At 37.1% G+C, this 19,710-nt stretch overlaps 1 protein-coding gene across 1 annotated transcript; it reads right to left on the bottom strand.

The window, feature by feature from the left end:
• Positions 1-12,030: 12,030 nt before the first annotated feature.
• On the bottom strand, positions 12,031-19,354 carry LOC127747632 (uncharacterized). The gene is made up of 5 exons (XM_052261736.1): positions 19,234-19,354; positions 18,769-18,845; positions 18,460-18,699; positions 12,193-12,329; positions 12,031-12,034 (listed from the first exon to the last, which is right to left on the bottom strand). The coding sequence occupies exons 1-5, from the start codon at positions 19,352-19,354 to the stop codon at positions 12,031-12,033; spliced, it is 579 nt and encodes a 192-aa protein (XP_052117696.1).
• Positions 19,355-19,710: the final 356 nt, after the last annotated feature.

The raw sequence follows: 19,710 nt of genomic DNA, 5'->3' as shown, positions 1-19,710 counted from the left end.
CGGTGGTAATACTGGAAAACAAGATGCTTAGGGTCACGGCCAAGACTCATAAAGTAACTGTGTTCAAGAATCAACATATTGAACTAGGAGAATCAATAACACTATCTAAAATTCTAATTTCCTATAGATTCCAATCATTCTAAACTTCAAAGGAAAAAGTGAGATGCCAAAACTGTTCAGGAGCAAAAAGCTACAAGTCCCGCTCATCTAATTAGAATTAATATTCATTGATATTTTGGAATTTATAGTATATTCTCTTCTTTTTATCCTATTTTATTTTCAGTTGCTTGGGGACAAGGAACAATTTAAGTTTGGTGTTGTGATGAGTGGATAATTTATACGCTTTTTGGCATTGTTTTTAGGTAGTTTTTAGTAAGTTCAAACTAATTTTAGGGATGTTTTCATTTGTTTTTATGTTAAATTCACATTTCTGGACTTTACTATGAGTTTGTGTGTTTTTTTATGATTTTAGGTATTTTCTGGCTGAAATTGAGGGACCTAAGCAAAACTCTGATAGGAGGCTGACAAAAGACTGCTGATGGTGTTGGAATCAGACCTCCCTGCACTCGAAATGGATTTTCTAAGGACTGCTGATGCTGTTGGAATCTGACCTCCCTGCACTCAAAATGAATTTTCTGGAGCTACAGAACTTTAAATGGAGCGCTCTTAACGTCGTTGCAAAGTAGACATCTAGAGCTTTCCAGCAATATATAATAGTCCATACTTTATTCGGGAATTGATGACATAAAGTGGCGCTCAACGCCAAGTACATGCTGCTGTCTGGAGTCAAACGCCAGAAACACGTCACGACCCGGAGTTGAACGCCAAAAATACGTTACAACTTGGCGTTCAACTCCAAAAGAAGCCTCAGTTCGTGTAAAGATCAAGCTCAGCCCAAACATACACCAAGTGGGCCCGGATGTGGATTTATGCATCAATTACTTACTTCTGTAAACCCTAGTAGCTAGTTTAGTATAAATAGAACTTTTTACTAGTGTATTAGACATCTTTGTAGTATAAATAAGATTTTTTACTAGTGTATTAGTAGTCTTTTTGGGGGGGACCACGTTTCATCTTGGGACGATTAGTTCTCAGATCATGGGGGCTGGCCTCTCGGCCATGCCTGAACCTTTCACTTATATATTTTCAACGGTGGAGTTTCTACACACCATAGATTAAGGGTGTGGAGCTCTGCTGTACCTCAAGTTTCAATACAATTACTATTATTTTCTATTCAATTCTCTTTTATTCTTATTCCAAGATATACGTTGCACTTCAACTTAATGAATATGATGATCCATGACACTCATCATCATTCTCACCTATGAACGCGCGTGACTGACAACCACTTCCGTTCTACCTTAGGCCGGGCGCATATCTCAGATTCCCCAACAGAATCTTCGTGGTATAAGCTAGATAGATGGCGGCATTCGTGGGAATCCGGAAAGTCTAACCTTGTCTGTGGTATTCCGAGTAGGATTTCGGGAATCTGGAAAGTCTAACCTTGTCTGTGGTATTTCGAGTAGGATTCCGGTATTGAATGACTGTGACGAGCTTCAAACTCGATCCTATTTTATTTTCTGTTTATTATTTATTTTTGAACTTATCATAAACCATTTAATCTGCCTAACTGAGATTTACAAGGTGACCATAGCTTGCTTCATACCAATAATCTCTGTGGGATCGACCCTTACTCACGTAAGGTATTACTTGGATGACCTAGAACACTTGCTGGTTAAGTTGAACGGAGTTGTGTCCACATATAGTCAATAGCCATTAAATAAATCTCATGCAAATACAAAGAGGATCACAATTTCGTCCACCACCCGGCAATGGCGCCATTTTGATGATTGGATTTTTGTGTGGTCTAGAATTTCCCAAATGAAAACTCATTGCAAGAATAGTTTCTAAACCAACAATAATCCTTTCATACAAAAATTTAGTTGTCGCTAAAACAAACCCCAATGAAAATAACCGAAGTATTCAAACCTTGGGTCGTTCTCCCTAGGAATTGCAATAAAGTGTTCTTCCTCTTGGTTATGAAGTATGTTTGGGGTTTTTGAGATAAGAAACAAGAAAAGCAAATTACAAAAGAAATAAACTAGAAAGTAAGAAAGCTCTTGGCAAGGTATGAGAACTAGAAGTCCTATCCTAGTTATCCTTATCAATTGTGATGAGAATTGTTCATTGCTTCCACTTAGTTAACCTCTAACCATGGGGGAAAGCCAAGTGGATGAATTAACTTGGCATCACAAGTCCTAGCCAAATCCTAAGGAAAGACTAGGCTTAATGGCATTCAAGTCAATTAGCAATCTCTAATTACCAATCAACAAGACAGTTTGATAACTCAAGTGTCACTAATTACTCTACCTAGGCCAAGAGGAACAAAATCTAACTCATGACTAAAAGAAGCATTTCAACAAACACATAGAAGGTAATAAAGGCAAACATTATTAATTGTAAGAATTAGAGGAATCTACAACTACAAAAGCAAGAGATTAACAATAGAAAGGCAAAACAATTATGAAACAACAAAGAACTTACCAATTGCATTGAGAAGAAATGTAGATCTACAAGAGAATTCATAAAGCAAAAGGAAAATTGAAGCAAGAGAAGAAGTAGATCTAGATCTAAGAAATTAACCTAAACCAAATCCTAATTCTAGAGAGAAGAGAGAGCTTCTCTCTCTAGAAACTAACTCTAACTACTTCTCTAACTAAACTATGTCCTAATGTGTGAAGTGATGCTAATGTGTTGACTCCCCTTGAATTCTGCCTTAAATAGCCTCAGAAGTAAGTTGGATCTGGCCTGGCAATCCCAGAATTCGCCCCCAGTGTTTTGCCTTTAAGTGAGTCACGTGCGAGCATCGACGCATACGCGCCATGTACACGAACGCGTCGCTTAGCAATTTCCTATCCACGCGTATGAGTCATGTACGCGTACACGTCGCCATACGACTTCACAATCCACGCCTGCATGTCTGTTGCACGTGCACATCGATCTCAGCATCCCAAATCCTTGATTTTCCATGATTTCTCCACTTGCATGATTTTCCTCTTCATCTTTTGATCCATTCCTTGCCTTCCCAATTGGAATTCACTAACAAACATATCAAGGCATCTAGTGGAATCAAAGGTGAATTAAATTTAGCTAATTAAGGTTCGAAAAGCATGTTTTCACACTTAAGCACAATTTAGGAGACAATCATGAAACCATGCTATTTCCATGGATAAATGTAAGAAAAGGTGATAAAATCCCCTAAATTGAGCACAAGATAAACCCTAAAAATGGGGTTTATCAGTCCCATGGCCTGTCGGATGAGTCGGGGCAAGTTGAGAGGTTGCTCTATCAGAATGCCCCAGACGGGAATGGCCATGTCCGTAGTGAATGTAGATTCATGAGTGCTTGGAAAGATGTAGTGGGACATAATCTGTGCCCACACGCGAGCCTCCAAGGTGAGTGCTTGGACGGAGATACTCTTGGGTTTTGCCTGGTGTTGTCCATAGATCCAACTACTGTCAGGTTGTGCTATGACTCTAAGGATGTTGTCTTAGTCAAACTAATATATCTGGCACTTAAGCTGGGCCTCTTGATAGGAATCTAACCCCTCTATGCTAAACATTTAGTACTCTCTAAATGGCACCTTCGGAGACAGGGACTTGCTTTTGGCAAACATAGACAGACTGCAAGGTAGGCGAGTGAAAGTTTGAGTAGAATTCAACTACCCAAGAGAGATTTGCCTCCTACGACTGCCTCCTTAAGAATTCCCACTGTCTCTTTTCAATGCGAGGCTCCACAAAATCAACAAAATGTGTTGGAAGGATGAGTAGGTGCTCATTATTTTAGTTGCTCTTTGCCAAGATCGGGAACATCCGCTTACAGTAACAGTTAGTGAACCGTGCGAAGTCCCGTGTAGGAAATGCCTTTTCTGCTTCATCTACTTTGATGGTCCTCTTCACCCGCTTAGTAGGTGGTTTGACGCTTGTAAAGGGTTACGCCTTAGCCGGTGCTCTTTTAGTTCCTTTCCTTGTCGGTGTCTTGTCAGAAGCCTTCTCTTTTCCTTTCTTGGTGGCCATCCTAAAGAAGGAAGAAAGATAAATAATGTCAAATATAGATAGAAAAAAACTAGAAGGAAGAAAGTCCAAGTAATAATGAATGCCAAAGGAACAAAAAACATCTTAAATACATGGTAGCTACAACATGCATGGAAGACATCAATAGAAATCATGAAAGCATATCATAATAACTAGATGCAAGAGGGTTAAAGGCATACAACAATAAGTATGAGAAGCATAGCTCAAGCATCAATAGCAATAATGATATGTAACAAAATAATGAGCACTTCTATGATGACAATTATGAATAATAAGCTCAATACACATGGAATGCAAGAGTTGTGAAAAAAGAGCATTAAAATGTAAGAATAAAATAGATAAGAAATTAAAATGCCATAAGAGCTTTTTCACAAACACTTGGTGTGCAATTTAAAAATAGGAATTAAATTAATTAATCCAAGTGTATAGGAGATCCAAAATAAAATGCCAATTGTCAAATCACTCCTCATAAAATTCACAAGCTAAAATATAGCAAAATAATCACCCAAATAAAGCTCCAACACCAACATAAAAATCAAGATAAAAGAATGGAAAAGGAATTAAAAATAATAAAGCTAATATAAGATTAAAAATAAATAAAATAATCAAATATAATAAATAAAAGTGGAATGAAAAAGTAGAAGAAAGAAAGAGAGGAGATCTTAAAGAGAATATGGAAATTGGAAGAAGAATGGGAGTAAGAATAAGAGAATGTGAGTAAGAAGGGAAGAAGAAAGGAAAAGGAAATTGTTGCTGCCGGAGTTGGTTGTCTCCGATGAGTGTCCACTGGTGATGGTGGGAGAAGGGAGGAAGAAAGGGGAAAGAAGTAGAAAGAATGAAGAATAAATATGGAAGAAGAAAGGAGGAAGAATAAGGATTTGAAAAAGAAAAGAATAGTGAAGGAGAGAAACCTGGGCGGCGCGCTGAGTAAATGACGCGGCGCATACAACGCGCATGCGTCGCCCACGCGTATGTGTGGGTGGCCAGAAAAACAGGGGATGCGTAAGCGTCGGTCACGCGTACGCGTGACCTCTGGTCGTGCTAAACCCACATTACTAGCACCAAGGTAGCACAACTCTCGGCCAAATCACTCATTGACGCCAATTTTCACCCCACGCGTACGCGTCGCCCACTCGTACGTGTGGGTTGTCTTTTGCACCAGGCACCATTGCTGCGCAGGTTCAGCGCAACTCTCTGCCTATTTTCTTATTTTTGTGCACCCACTCAATACGCGTACACGTCATAGACGCTTGCACGTCGTAGGCACTTTTTTTTTAAATATAGAAAATTAAACTTAAAAATGCACAACTGGAAATTAACACTAATATAAATAAAATGAAAATAATAAAAAGTTGGACGGTCTATAAGATTAGTCCTCTTCCTCTGCTGGATCTTCCAAAAGGAAGATCTCCAGCTCCTTGTTGTTCTTCATCTTCTCACCATGATATAGCTTCAACCGGTGGCCATTGACTTTGAAAAAGGTAGGACTTAAAGGGTGACTCAGGTGGAAGACTCCATATGGCTCAGCCTTCTCAACCCTATAAGATCCTTCCCACCTTGATCTTAACTTGCCTGGCAGAAGTCTCAACCTTGAGTTATAGAGGAGGACTAAATCCCCAGCTTTAGACTCTCTTCTCTTGATGTTCTTGTCATAAATAGCCTACACCCTCTCCTTGTAGAGTCTGGAGTTCTCATATGCTTCTTGTCGAAGGTTCTTCAATACTTGTACTTGCAGCTTCCTTTTAGCCCCGGCTCCCCCCAATCCTAAGTTGTATTCCTTCACCACCCAGTAAGCTTTGTGCTCCACCTCCACCGGAAGGTGACAAGCCTTTCCGTAAACTAGGCGGAAGGGACTCATTCCGATGGGTGTCTTGTAAGTCGTCCGATAAGCCCAAAGTGCATCTGCAAACATAGTACTCCAGTCTCTTCTATGAGGCTTGACAATCTTCTCTAATATACGCTTTATCTCTCAATTAGACACCTCGGCTTGCCCATTAGTTTGGGGATGGTAATTCGTCGCCACCTTGTGAATAATGCCATGTTTCTTCAATAGACCTGTCATTCTCCTGTTACAAAAATGAGTGCCTTGATCACTCATAATTGCTCGTGGTGATCCAAAGCGACAGATAATATTATTTCGAACAAAAGAAATAGCAACACTAGCATCATTAGTATGGGTAGGAATTGCTTCCACCCATTTAGAAACATAATCAACAACTAACAAGATGTATAAGAAACCATTAGAATTTGGAAATGGACCCATAAAGTCAATACCCCATAAATAAAAAATTTCACAAAACAACATAAGTTGTTGGGGCATCTCATCCCTCTTAGATATATTTCCAATCCTTTGGCATTGGGGGCAAGATTCACAGAAAGCAGTAGCATCCTTAAAAAGTGTGGGCCACCAAAATCCACAATCTAAAATTTTTCTAGCATTTCTTTTAGGACCAAAATGTCCACCATTCTCAGAAGAGTGGCAGGCCTCTAAAATTGACTAGAATTCTGATTGTGGCACACACCTTCTAATTATTTGGTCAGCACCACATCTCCCCAAATATGGGTCATCCCATATATAATATTTGGACTCACTTTTAAACTTGTCCTTTTGATGCTTAGTAAAATTGGGAGGAAAGGTATGACTAACCAAATAATTAACTATAGGTGAATACCAAAGAACCACCTCAGATACTGCTTGCAAGCTATCTAGTGGAAAAGCATCATTGATAGGAGTGGAGTCACTTATAATATGTTCCAGGTGACTCAAGTGGTCCGCCACTAAATTTTGGGAACTACTCCTATCTTTGATCTCTAAATCAAACTCTTGCAGCAACAATATCCAATGAATTAACCTTGGTTTGGACCCTGATGAGAGAACTTTTGCGTGGTCTAGAAATTTGCGGATAAATCCTCGTTGCCAGTATAGTTTCTAAACCTTCAAAAGTCCTTTCATACAAACGTTTTGGTTGTCACAAGTAATAAACCCCTTTAAAATTGATAACCGAGTATTTAAACCTCGGGTCGTCTTCTCAAGGAATTGCAGGGAGGTATGTTCTTATTATTGGTTATGAGTTGTAAATTGGGATTTAGGAGGTAAGAGGGCAGTATGTTGCACAAAAAATAATAAGAAAAATAAATAAATAACTATAAAATAAACTCTTGGCAAGGTATAAGAACTGGAGGTCCTATCCTAGTTATCCTTATCAATTGTGATGAGAATTGAATTTTAATCCCCCCTTGTTAACCTCTAACTATGAAGGTTAGTTAAGTGGATGAATTAATTCCAATTTTCAATCAACAATGAGTTTGATAAATCAAGAGTTGCCAATTATTTAACCAAAGCCAAAAGGGGAAAAAATAAAATTACTAGAGTGAAAATATCCTCAGATGGGAAGCAACAATAACATAAATCAAAGAGAGCAATAGTAAACTGAAATACCTCAAATATCATTAAATAAAAATGTCAATTCTAACACGGAAAATATCAACAGCCAATTGGGCAACATCAATTAAACATAATAAAAGCTTCAGAGTAATCAAAATATAAAAGAGAGATTTAAATAGAAAAAGGAATATTGAACCTGGATCGAGAGTCACACTAGAAAGAGAAGTCCTAAATCCTAAGAGAGAGAGAGGAGAGAACCTCTCTCTCCAAAACTGCATCTAAAACATGAAAAGTAAATTATGAGAGGCTTTATTATGAATGGATGCATTCCCCCACTTTATAACCTCTGGTCTATGCTTTCTAGACTTGAATTTGGGCCAAAAAGGGGTTTAGAACTCGCTGGGGCGTGTTCTGTAATTTTCTGGTGCGTGGCCTCTGTCACGCGTCCGCGTGGGTCACGCGGTCGCGTCATTCGGAGCTTTTCCTTGCCACGCGGTCATGTCAGTCATGCGACCGCGTCATGTGCGTTCTGCTTAAGGCGCGCGGTCGTGTCAGTCATGCGGCCGCGTCGCTGAATCTTCGCTTCTGGCACGTGATCGGGTCGTCCATGCGATCGTGTGGATACCAGTCTCCTTAAAGCTCCGTTTTGCTTTCTCCTTTCCTTTTAGTATGTTTCCTTTTTCATCCCTTAAGTCATTCTGCCTTAGAAAATATGAAACTACTCAACATACTAATCACGGCATCGAATGGAAATAAGAGAGGATTAATAATAAGCAAATATAAATCCAAAGAAACATGTTTTCAATCAAAGCACATAATTAGGAAGGCAAATGTAAAACATGCAAATAGTATGAATAAGTGGGTAAAGAGTTGATAAAATCCACTCAATTGAGCACAAGATAAACCATAAAATAGTGGTTTATCAACCTCTCCACACCTAAACACTAGCATGTCCTCATGCTAAATCCAAGGTAAATAATTAAGGTTAAAGTGATGGAATGCATTGCAACCTAAATTAAATGCAACTAAATGCAAAAATATTTCTACCTACTTGGTTAAAAATAAATAAGTTCTTCAAGACAAATATGAACTGGATTTCACTAATTCAAATCATAAAATACAATACAAATAACTTGCAAGAAGAAGATAGCTCATGAAAGTAGGGAACATAGAATTAAGCACTGAACCCTCACAGGAAGTGTATATGCACTCTAATCTCTCAAGTGTATAGGGTTAATCACTCTACTCTTCTCTAATCATACTTTCTAAACCTTGTTCTTCATCTAACCAATCAACAATTATTTAGCATACCAATGCAAACATCATGAGGTCTTTTGTTAAGGTTGTAATGGGGCCAAGGTAAAGGTAGGGGTATATATAAGGCTAAGTGAGCTAGTAAAGTGAATCCTTGATTAGTCCAAGATCTCACCTAACACATACATACTTTATAAAATTTAAAATGCTTTACCTAGCTACCCAAATTTTCCCACTTTTTGTATTACATGCTCATGTATCAAACTTATTTTGTTGAATTTTGTCCCATGTGCATTGATTCTTTTTATTTTGCATTTTGGGGTAATATTATTTTTCTATATATATTTTTTTGTATCCCCTTATTTAATTACTTAATATATTTTTTTTTCAATGCACATGGTAATTTAATTATTTTGATTTCACATGAGCATGCTTCCCAAATTTTCAAATAACTTATTCAATTTAATTCCCTACTTTTTTTCATATCATCCCATGTTCCCATAAAATTCCCCACACTTAAATTATACACAATATCTATCTTAATCTAACCAAGGATTCAACTTGGGATTTTTATTTTGTTTTTCTGCTTAAGGCTAGTAATATGGTTATAAAACAAGATGGGATTTAAAAGCTCAAGGGGGCTAACAAGGATGATGTAAAAGGTAGGTTAATTTTGGGATAAGTGAGCTAGAATCAAACAATGGCCTCAATCATATGCAAGCATGCAAATATATTAAATATTGGACATATAGAATGGAACAAAATAAAGATTACAATCATCACTACAAGAAAATGAAACATTTGTAACAAAAATTTTGCATCAAATTTAAAATTGTTACAAAAAAATGATTTTTTGTAACAATAATTAGTGATTGTTACGGAAGAATAATGTTTTGTAACAACATTACAAGTTGATACAAAACATGCCAATATTTTGTAACAACTTGATTTTTTTTGTTACAAATTATGTTAGTTTTTGTAACGAACTGTTGTTTTGTTACAAAATATTATCAAAGAATAAAGCAGTTGCAAAAATTTGAAATATTTTGTAACAAAATATCTTTTTTTTTTAAAAACTTCAATTATTTTGTGACAAAAAATTAATTTGTCACAAAATTTAATATTGTTTGTAACAAGTTACTTATTTGTCACAAAATGTAAGTATATTTTATAATAAAAAATTATTTCAAAATGTTAAACACTTTGTGAGTAAAAAAATTATTTATATAATTCTTTTTAGAATAATTTTATTTTGTTTCAAAAATTAAAATATTTTATATATTGTTTATATTTAATAATTTTAAAAATTATAGATATTAATTTTATATTCTTTTAAAAAATTAATACATAATTTTAATTAATAATCATATTTTTATTGTTAACTAAAAATTAATTCGTGAAACTTAAAAAGATTTAATTGAATTATAAATATAAATAACAATAATTAAATATAAAAGGAAAAAAATTAAGATAGACAAATTTAGTTTAAGTAATTAAGATTCTTGTGTAATTTTTTATAATTGGTTGTTCATATAATTTGAAATTAAAAGTTAGTAATGGAAGAATTATATAATTTAATTTAAGTAATTTTTATTATGAATAAATTATGGTTTATTTTATTAAATTGAGTTCTAAGAAATTAATTTATTAAGAATGATTAAATTAATTTTTATAAATATTTTAAGTTTAAGTTAATTAATATTTATGTATAATTTTTATTATAATTAGTTATTTTATATAAATTAAAATTAAAGTCTCGATGATAGAAAAATAATGAAAGGTCATGATTTAATTTAGATAATTAACATTTTGAATTTAAACATATTTTATAAAATGTGATTAGTATGTTTACTTTATAATTTAAATTAGAAATAGTTATTTGAGCTCTCTAATAGATTGATAGATAAAATCTTATGCGTTTTAAAAATAATCTTTATAGCATTATATTTGAATTCTAAATGGTTATTCTATCACAAATATTTTATAAAATTGTTATATTACTCGTATATATTTTACGCTAGTCCTAAAAATTCCTAATATTAACCCTAATATCACAAATTCCTAATTTATAACCTAATCCCTAAATCTACAATCAGAAAGGGAAAGAAAGGGAATGGGGAGCTCGAGGGGGAAACAGAAGGGAAGAAAGAAGGAAACGAAGACCAGAGGGGGAGAGTGACGGAATAGAGGAAGAAGAGAGGAAGAACGATTGCCGCGCCGTGCCGCTTCCTGCACTGGTTGCTTTCGTTGTCGCCAGAGCTAGAGGAGAGAGAGAGAACGCTCGTGAGGGAAAGGCGTCGAGAGAGAGACACGCCGCCGCACCCAGTTGCCGTCGATCGAGCTTGCCGTCGCTGGAGGTGAACCGGTGTCGCGTCCTTGCTGCCAGAGCCACCAGCGCCACTACTACTACTCAAATTCCACTTCTCTTTTATTAGGGTTTGCGATCTCAGCAGCCTCTTTGAAGCTACTGTCAGTTCTGTCAAGGGTTCCTGCAGTAAATGCACCACCAGCATCACCATCCTTCTTGTCTTGGTCTCAATTCTAGTTTGGTTCGGTCGTGCTTGCCGGTCTGGTCCGATTGCTTTTCTGCTGAAAAGGTAAGTGCAGTTTATTTGAGTATGGTTGCCTGTATTGTTAGTTGATAATCTACTGATGTTAGCTGAAATATTGTTGCCTATGTTGTTAGTTGATTCTGTTGATGTTGTTGTGGTTGAAAATATTGGTGTGGAAGAATATGAGTGTAGTGGAACTCTTTAGATGGTACTTGTCACGACAACTTGGTGGGAAATTACACCTTGATGAACTAGGATACATCATGAAAATCATTAAAACATGTGATGGATATATGTCAGGAGTTAAAGGTTGTTAGAGGCTAGAAGTTGATTAGCTTCCATCTCTTATATACATATATAAATTCACTCCTCTCGTGTAAGAACTCATAACATTAAGAATTCATAACAGGAGCCTGTTTCTCTAACTCGATTCTTAACCATGTTCATACTCATTTTTGTGTTCTCTTTTATGTATTTATCAATGACTTTATTTTTTTCTTTTTTGTAAAAGTATTCAACAAAAATAACCACAAGCTTCCTGAGGAGTTAGCAGAGGAGGAAGATATGAAACTTTATGACTTTGGGTATCCTCATGATCATGGCCATCATCATCATCATCATGGGCATCTGCACCACCACCATATTGAGGCCACAAAGGTATCTAGTTTAGGTATTCTATCTGTTTGTAAATATGCCCAAGTGACCATTCTATGTCTTAATCTATTGCTTTTTCTGTTTTTATGTTTTATCTGTGCAACAAAAACCTTACATGTCAACAATAATACAAATTAAACCAGCACAAATAAAGTTATAGCCTTTTTACAAAGATTAAAAAAAATGAAAGACTTGACAATATAGAATGGTGAAGCAAAGAAAAAATATATTGAGGGATAATTAAAGTAATTACCCTATTTTAAGGACATGGGTGTTAGTTTTAAATTCATATTTGATGGTCTTGGGCTTGATAACCCATTGATAAGTGCCATTCTTGTTCTCGTGAACAAGTTCAGTGGTTTCGTAGTTGTATACGGACTGAATCTCAGTCTGTGTGTATTTCACATTAGGGCTCTCAACTTTAAAACTCTCAATAAACACCTTTCTTAATTACTTTCTTCCTAAAGAAAGTAGCTAATAGTCAGGAGAAGCTGACCAAGGAGACTAGCTAGGGAAGCAAATAAAACACTTGGAGAGGAAGTTAGGGGTGGTTGTATGCAGTTTTAGTTTTCTTAAACACCATCTTTTCTGTTGATTTACACACTCAATTCAACTCTTTTCTTCTTTATTTGTAATTTTGGTGCAAGTTATGGCATAAAGGCTCCAAAGTCTAAGTTAAGGATTCAAGCACAACTTCAAGAGGTAATGCAAAACCGTGAGGAGCTAACAAAGGAAATAGATGTGCTCAAAGAAAAACTTGAAGAGCAACGAACACGGTAAGAGGAAGAATTAGCTCAAATGAAAGCTCAACAAGCTGTTGTGAACTTTCTCATAGAGCGCTTTGACAATGAAACCAACTAGACCCTAAAGGTACTCCTAAAGTTGCTTATGGTTTTAATACATTTTCGTAGATGATTCCCATTTTATATTAGTATACTTTAATTTGTATATGGATCTATTTATCACATTTTACTTGTGTCATAGTTGAAAAATGACAAATATCCTATTATTTGGTTTGATAAATTTGGTTGGGTATGACTGAGACATAAGTTGTGAATTGGTTGTGTTTGTTGGAATCGTGGACGGTGGAAATATCCAAGTTTTAGGGGAGGTTCTACCGAAATTTTTCTAAACATTTTGGATAAAACTTAGTGAAAAAATTATAATTAGTGTTAATAAAAAAAAAGTTGTTCCAAAATAATTAATTTGCTTTCGTAACTAAAGAAAAAATGTTACAAAATCATGTTACATTTTGTAACAAAATTCTTTGATAGGAAAAAATTGACTGTCACGAAAAATACTCTCAAGATCAAAATTTGTTATCACTTTTGTAACAGTTTCTGGTTTTTTGTATTAAAAAAAATTGTTACAAAATATGCTATTGAATTGTAACAGTTTCATTTTTCGTTACAAAAACTTTTTGTAACGGGACTTACTGCAATGGACCCTTTTTTTGTTACAAAAAACTTTTGTGTCAAAATATCGACGTTTTGTAACAATATTTTTTGTTACAAATACGCCTTTTTCTTGTAGTGCATAGAGAAGAGAACACACAAGAATAAAAATTTATGGTTAAATAATGTAACCATGTAATTAAGCTCAAATCTCACAGGTTGTGTGTTCTTTGGCTCAAAAACCATGTTCCAATTACAACTTCAAACAAATTTTTAACATAAAAATTTTCAATTTAAATAAGTGAAATTTTTTCAAAAATAGGGTCTTAAAAGAAATTTATTATTTTAACCAAGTAGTAGCTAAATGCATAAAATCAAACAAATATGTAATTAAACATGCAAATGCAATAATGAACAAACAAATAAAATAAAATATTGGTGTTGAGTCAAGAAGTAACTAACCCATGGAGATCGGTATCAACCTCCCCACACTTAAAGATTCCACCGTCCTCGGTGCATGCTGAGATGTGCAGGTGGACGGGCTGTTCCAACTGATGCTTTTCTTCAAGGATTGTGCTGATGGACTTGTTTGTCTCTCCCATGTGATCGTCTTCCGGTTCTCTTCCTGGTGGCCATCCTGAAAGAAAAAAGGGAAGAAAAGTAACCCAAAAATAAAGATAGAAATTAAAAAATGGAGTATGGTTGGGTTAATGCCAGATGAAAAGGGTCTCATTCACATGGTAGCTACAACATGTAAGAAAACAATAGAAGCCATGGCATACTAGTGGTGCAGAATATGCAACAATGGGGAAGAGAGTGGGGAAGGAAAGATAATATAAATTAAAAATCAATACAAAAGTAATACAGGTATAAAAGATTGGCATTGATTTAAATAATATTACCTAACCAGAATAAAACAAGTCATAAGCACCAAGATAATACCAGATCAATATAATACCAGAAAAGAAATAACAGTTAAATAAAAACATTTGAACACCAATGGTAAAAGAATAAATTTAGAAAAAAAATAAAAATATGCAATGAATGAAAGTATGCAAATAAAATAAAATAAAATGAGAGGGAAAAAGGAGGAGAAGAATAAGTAAATAAGAAAGGAGGGAGGAAAAATCAGGATTTGGAGGAGAGAAAGAGAAGATGTGTGGCAATTTTAGGGTGAGCTGTGCGGCGCATGCGACGCGCCCGCGGAAGGCACGTGTTCGCGTGGGTGCGCGTCAGATAAGGCGACGCGATCGTGTCAGTCACGCGATCGCGTGACCCGTGTTGCGCTGCTGGCGCAAGTGCAGCCTCGCTCCAGCACAACTCTCTGTTCGATTCAATTTAATTGCCAAAATTGGGTGATGCGATCGCGTGGGTGACGCGATCGCGTGGATGGCCATTTTTGGAAAACGATGCGGCCGCGTGGGTCACGCGGTCGCGTGGGAGGGCTTGGGCTTCTAGCCCGAGTCCAGCCCAATTCCAGCACAACTTTCGGCCATGCACCTTTTTGACGTCGAAAATCAGGACACGCGGCCGCGTGGGGCATGCGGTCGCGTGGGAGGCCATTATGCCCATGTGATGCGGACGCGTCAGGGACGCGGTCGCGTGGGTTGATTCGTGCCAGTGGCACGCCTCCAGCCACGCTCCAGCGTGACTCTCTGTTCACTTTTATTTTTTCTTCACTCTCCAAGCGACGCGAACGCGTCGCTAATGCGATCGCGTCGCGTAGCGAAATTTTTTTTTTATTATGCAATATGTAGAATGCAATGCTTAATGTGAATGCTATGCATGATTCCAGGTTCAATAAAATAAAATAAAACTCAAAAACAAATAAAACTGAATAAAATTAAAATTGCAAAAGGAACGATCATACCATGGTGGGTTGTCTCCCACCTAGCACTTTTAGTTAAAGTCCTTAAGTTGGACAATTGGTGAGCTTCCTGTTATGGTGGTTTATGCTTGTACTGATCCAGGAATCCCCACCAATGTTTGTACTTCCAGTAGCCTCCGGGGTCCCAGACTAAGCATGTAAAGCCCTTACGGAGCTTCAAATAGATTCTTAGGCTCCCGGGGTGACAAATGTCAGAATAGATTCCAGAATCCCAAATCTTGCTTTTACACCCGTTTTTGTCTCGATCTGCACTTTTCCAGCCGGGTGAAAGGTGATCTGAATTCTCACTGCAACGACCAAACAGCTTCCTAGGCCCATTCAGTTGAGCTTTATACCAACCTTTGCGTTTAAACTTAAAGCTTCCAACCATGATGAACCTTGCAGGACAATTCTTACCACTGACCTTCTTCCTTTTACTCTTAATGCCACAAAGAGCTCTAAGTTGACCATCCGTCTCCAGTAGCCCATATTCAAGTGGGATTGGAGAGCTATGGGATATGAATTTTACCCACTTGAATGTTGTGAAGGATGATGGCGACATAGGGGAGGTATTTTTAATGAAATTGCAAGCTTTACAACCTTGTGCTCTTCTCTGATAATTACCACCTCTTTGCAAACTTCTTCAATTTCAACCTCTTCCTCTTGGTAGCTCTCTTTCAATTCAATCTCCTTTTCATTCCTTTCCAAGGGTATGGGAGGTTGTGCTTCTTCTTCTTGAATCTCCATCTCTTGATCAACCTCTTCCAAGTTTTCAACTGTGATATGCCTTGGAGGTTGTACACCCTCCTCAGCATCAATTTCAAACGTCTTGGAAGGGGGTTCTATGACTGGACTTTCCCATGGAGGTTATGTATCTCCTAGATCTTCAACCAACTCTTTTTCTTGAACAATGACATCTTCTTCTACTTGTTCTAGTACGAATTCATGCTCTGTCTTGTCCACTGGAGTTTCTGGTATCTCCTTTATGCTATGTTCTTCACTAGACTGTCCACATGGGGCTGTGGCTGATCCTTGTGTATTTAAGCGTCTAGAAGCCGATTGAATTAATACTTGCCCCAGTTGTTGAGTGGTTGCTTGAAATTAATCCATTGTTTCCTTGAGACGATTCTTTGCCTCTTGATGCACTCGGTTTTCATAAGTAGGATCATAATGCTCTTGGATTGATGGATATGGAGATGGTGAATATTGAAGTCGTGGTTCTTGTGAGTAATTGGGTTGGAATTGGGTGGTTCTATATATGGTTCATATGGCTCATAAGGTGGTTGGTATGGTGGTTGAGGGTTAGGGTCATATGGGGGTGAATGGTGGAAAGGAGCTTGTGAGTGTGGTGGGTTGAGGTTGTGTTGAAGGGATGATCTCTGAGCATAGGGTGGGGCTTGTTGGTAGCTACAAGGTGGTCCACCATATCTATCAGCTTGGGATGCATTGTAGCCTGGTCTTTGTCCATGATATCTAGGATGGTGTTGTTGCCTAAAAGGTTGATTAGATCCTCTTGGCTCCATCCATCCTTGATTGGTCTGACCTTGATGCATATTCCTGGTGTGGTTTCTGTTTCCTTCAACAAAGTTAGAACCAAACTCAAAGCGAAAGGGGTGAGAATTCATAGTAGTTATCAGAAATAAAGGGGAAAAAGGAGAAACAAATAAACAGGTAAAAGAAAAATATTTTTTTTAGAAAAATATTTACAATAACCAATAATAAGGCACACGTTTGCAATTCCTCGGCAACGGCGCCATTTTGATGAGAGAACTTTTGCGTGGTCTAGAAATTTGCGGATAAATCCTCGTTGCCAGTATAGTTTCTAAACCTTCAAAAGTCCTTTCATACAAACGTTTTGGTTGTCACAAGTAACAAACCCCTTTAAAATTGATAACCGAGTATTTAAACCTCGGGTCGTCTTCTCAAGGAATTGCAGGGAGGTATGTTCTTATTATTGGTTATGAGTTGTAAATTGGGGTTTAGGAGGTAATGGGGCAGTATGTTGCACAAAAAATAATTAGAAAAATAAATAAATAACTATAAAATAAACTCTTGGCAAGGTATAAGAACTGGAGGTCCTATCCTAGTTATCCTTATCAATTGTGATGAGAATTGAATTTTAATCCCACCTTGTTAACCTCTAACTATGAAGGTAAGTTAAGTGGATGAATTAATTCCAATTTTCAATCAACAATGAGTTTGATAAATCCAGAGTTACCAATTATTTAACCAAAGCCAAAAGGGGAAAAAGTAAAATTACTAGAGTGAAAATATCCTCAGATGGGAAGCAACAATAACATAAATCAAAGAGAGTAATAGTAAACTGAAATACCTCAAATATCATTAAATAAAAATGTCAATTCTAACACGGAAAATATCAACAGCCAATTGGGCAACATCAATTAAACATAATAAAAGCTTCAGAGTAATCAAAATATAAAAGAGAGATTTAAATAGAAAAAGGAATATTGAACCTGGATCGAGAGTCACACTAGAAAGAGAAGTCCTAAATCCTAAGAGAGAGAGAGGAGAGAACCTCTCTCTCCAAAACTGCATCTAAAACATGAAAAGTAAATTATGAGAGGCTTTATTATGAATGGATGCATTCCCCCACTTTATAACCTCTGGTCTATGCTTTCTGGACTTGGATTTGGGCCAAAAAGGGGTATAGAACTTGCTGGGGCGTGTTCTGTAATTTTCTGGTGCGTGGCCCCTGTCACGCGTCCGCGTGGGTCACGCGGTCGCGTCATTCGGAGCTTTTCCTTGCCACGCGGTCGCGTCAGTCATGTGACCGCGTCATGTGCGTTCTGCTTAAGGCGCGCGGACGCGTCAGTCATGCGGCCGCGTCGCTGAATCTTCGCTTCTGGCACGCGATCGCGTCGTCCATGCGATCGCGTGGATACCAGTCTCCTTAAAGCTCCGTTTTGCTTTCTCCTTTCCTTTTAGTATGTTTCCTTTTTCATCCCTTAAGTCATTCTGCCTTAGAGAATCTGAAACTACTCAACATACTAATTACGGCATCGAATGGAAATAAGAGAGGATTAATAATAAGCAAATATAAATCGAAAGAAACATGTTTTCAATCAAAGCACATAATTAGGAAGGCAAATGTAAAACATGCAAATAGTATGAATAAGTGGGTAAAGAGTTGATAAAATCCACTCAATTGAGTACAAGATAAACCATAAAATAGTGGTTTATCAGACCCTTTTTTAGCTAACAGATATTTCAAAGCTATATGGTTTGAATACACTACCACCTTAGTTCCAAGTAAGTAAGCTTGGAATTTATCCAAGGCAAAAGCAATAGCTAAAAGCTCCTTTTCAATGGTAGTATAATTAGACTGAGCTCTATCTAGAGTCTTAGAAGCATAAGCAATTATATAAGGGTCCTTACCTTCGCGCTGAGCCAGCGCCGCTCCTACCACATAGTTCGATGCATCACACATGATATTGAATGCCTCCATGCAGTCTTTGCTCAGCTCAAAATCCACGTCCTTCTGCAGTAGTTAGGACAAGGGTAGTGCAACCTTACTGATATCCTTGATAAATCGCCGGTAGAAACCTACATGACCAAGAATCGAACGGACTTCCTTCACGGAGGAAGGGTAAGGTAAACCAGAAATAACATCTACCTTTGGTAGATCTACAGAAATACCAATATTAAAGACAACATGGCTTAGAACAATACCTTAATTTACCATAAAATGACGTTTTTCAAAATTAAGTACAAGGTTGGAACTAACATATCGTTCTAATACTCTAGCTAAACTATCCAAGCAAAGGTCAAATGAATCACCATAGACACTAAAGTCATCCATAAAAACCTCCATACAATTCCCAGGAAGATCTGAGAAAATACTCATTATGCACCTTTGAAACGTAGCCGGTGCATTACATAAGCCAAAAAGGCATTCTCTTATATGCATACGTTCCAAAGGGACATGTAAAAGTAGTTTTCTTCTGATCTTGAGGAGCAATATGGATTTAAAAATAGCCAATATAACCATCTAGAAAACATTTGTGCAATTTACCTGACAAGCGATCAAGCATTTGATCGATGAAAGGCAATGGGTAGTGATCCTTGCGAGTGGCTTGGTTCGGACGCCTATAGTCAATGCACACTCTCCATGAATTCTGTACTCTGGTTGCCATGAGTTCCCCATGCTCATTCTTCACTGTTGTGACACCAGATTTCTTGGGAACCACCTATACTGGGCTAACCCATTCACTATCCGAGATAGGATAGATGATGTCGGCTTCAAGCAGTTTGGTCACTTCCTTCTTCACGACTTCCAAAATGGTGGGGTTCAACCTCCGTTGTGGTTGATGGATAGGCCTTGCTCCCTCTTCTAAAAATATGCGGTGCTTACAGGTCTGAGGGCTTATACCTACTATGTCCGCTAAACTCCACCCAATAGGTTTTTTGTGTCTTCTTAGCACACTAAGCAGTTGCTCCTCTTGTTGGGAAGTAAGTTCCTTTGCAGTTATAACCAGGAGCTTCTGATTAT

The sequence above is a fragment of the Arachis duranensis genome, chromosome 5 (assembly GCF_000817695.3).
Source record: "Arachis duranensis cultivar V14167 chromosome 5, aradu.V14167.gnm2.J7QH, whole genome shotgun sequence".
NCBI classification, from domain to species: Eukaryota; Viridiplantae; Streptophyta; class Magnoliopsida; order Fabales; family Fabaceae; genus Arachis; species Arachis duranensis.
The sequence above is the reverse complement of the archived record's forward strand: the minus strand, read 5'-3'. Positions and strand labels throughout refer to the sequence as shown.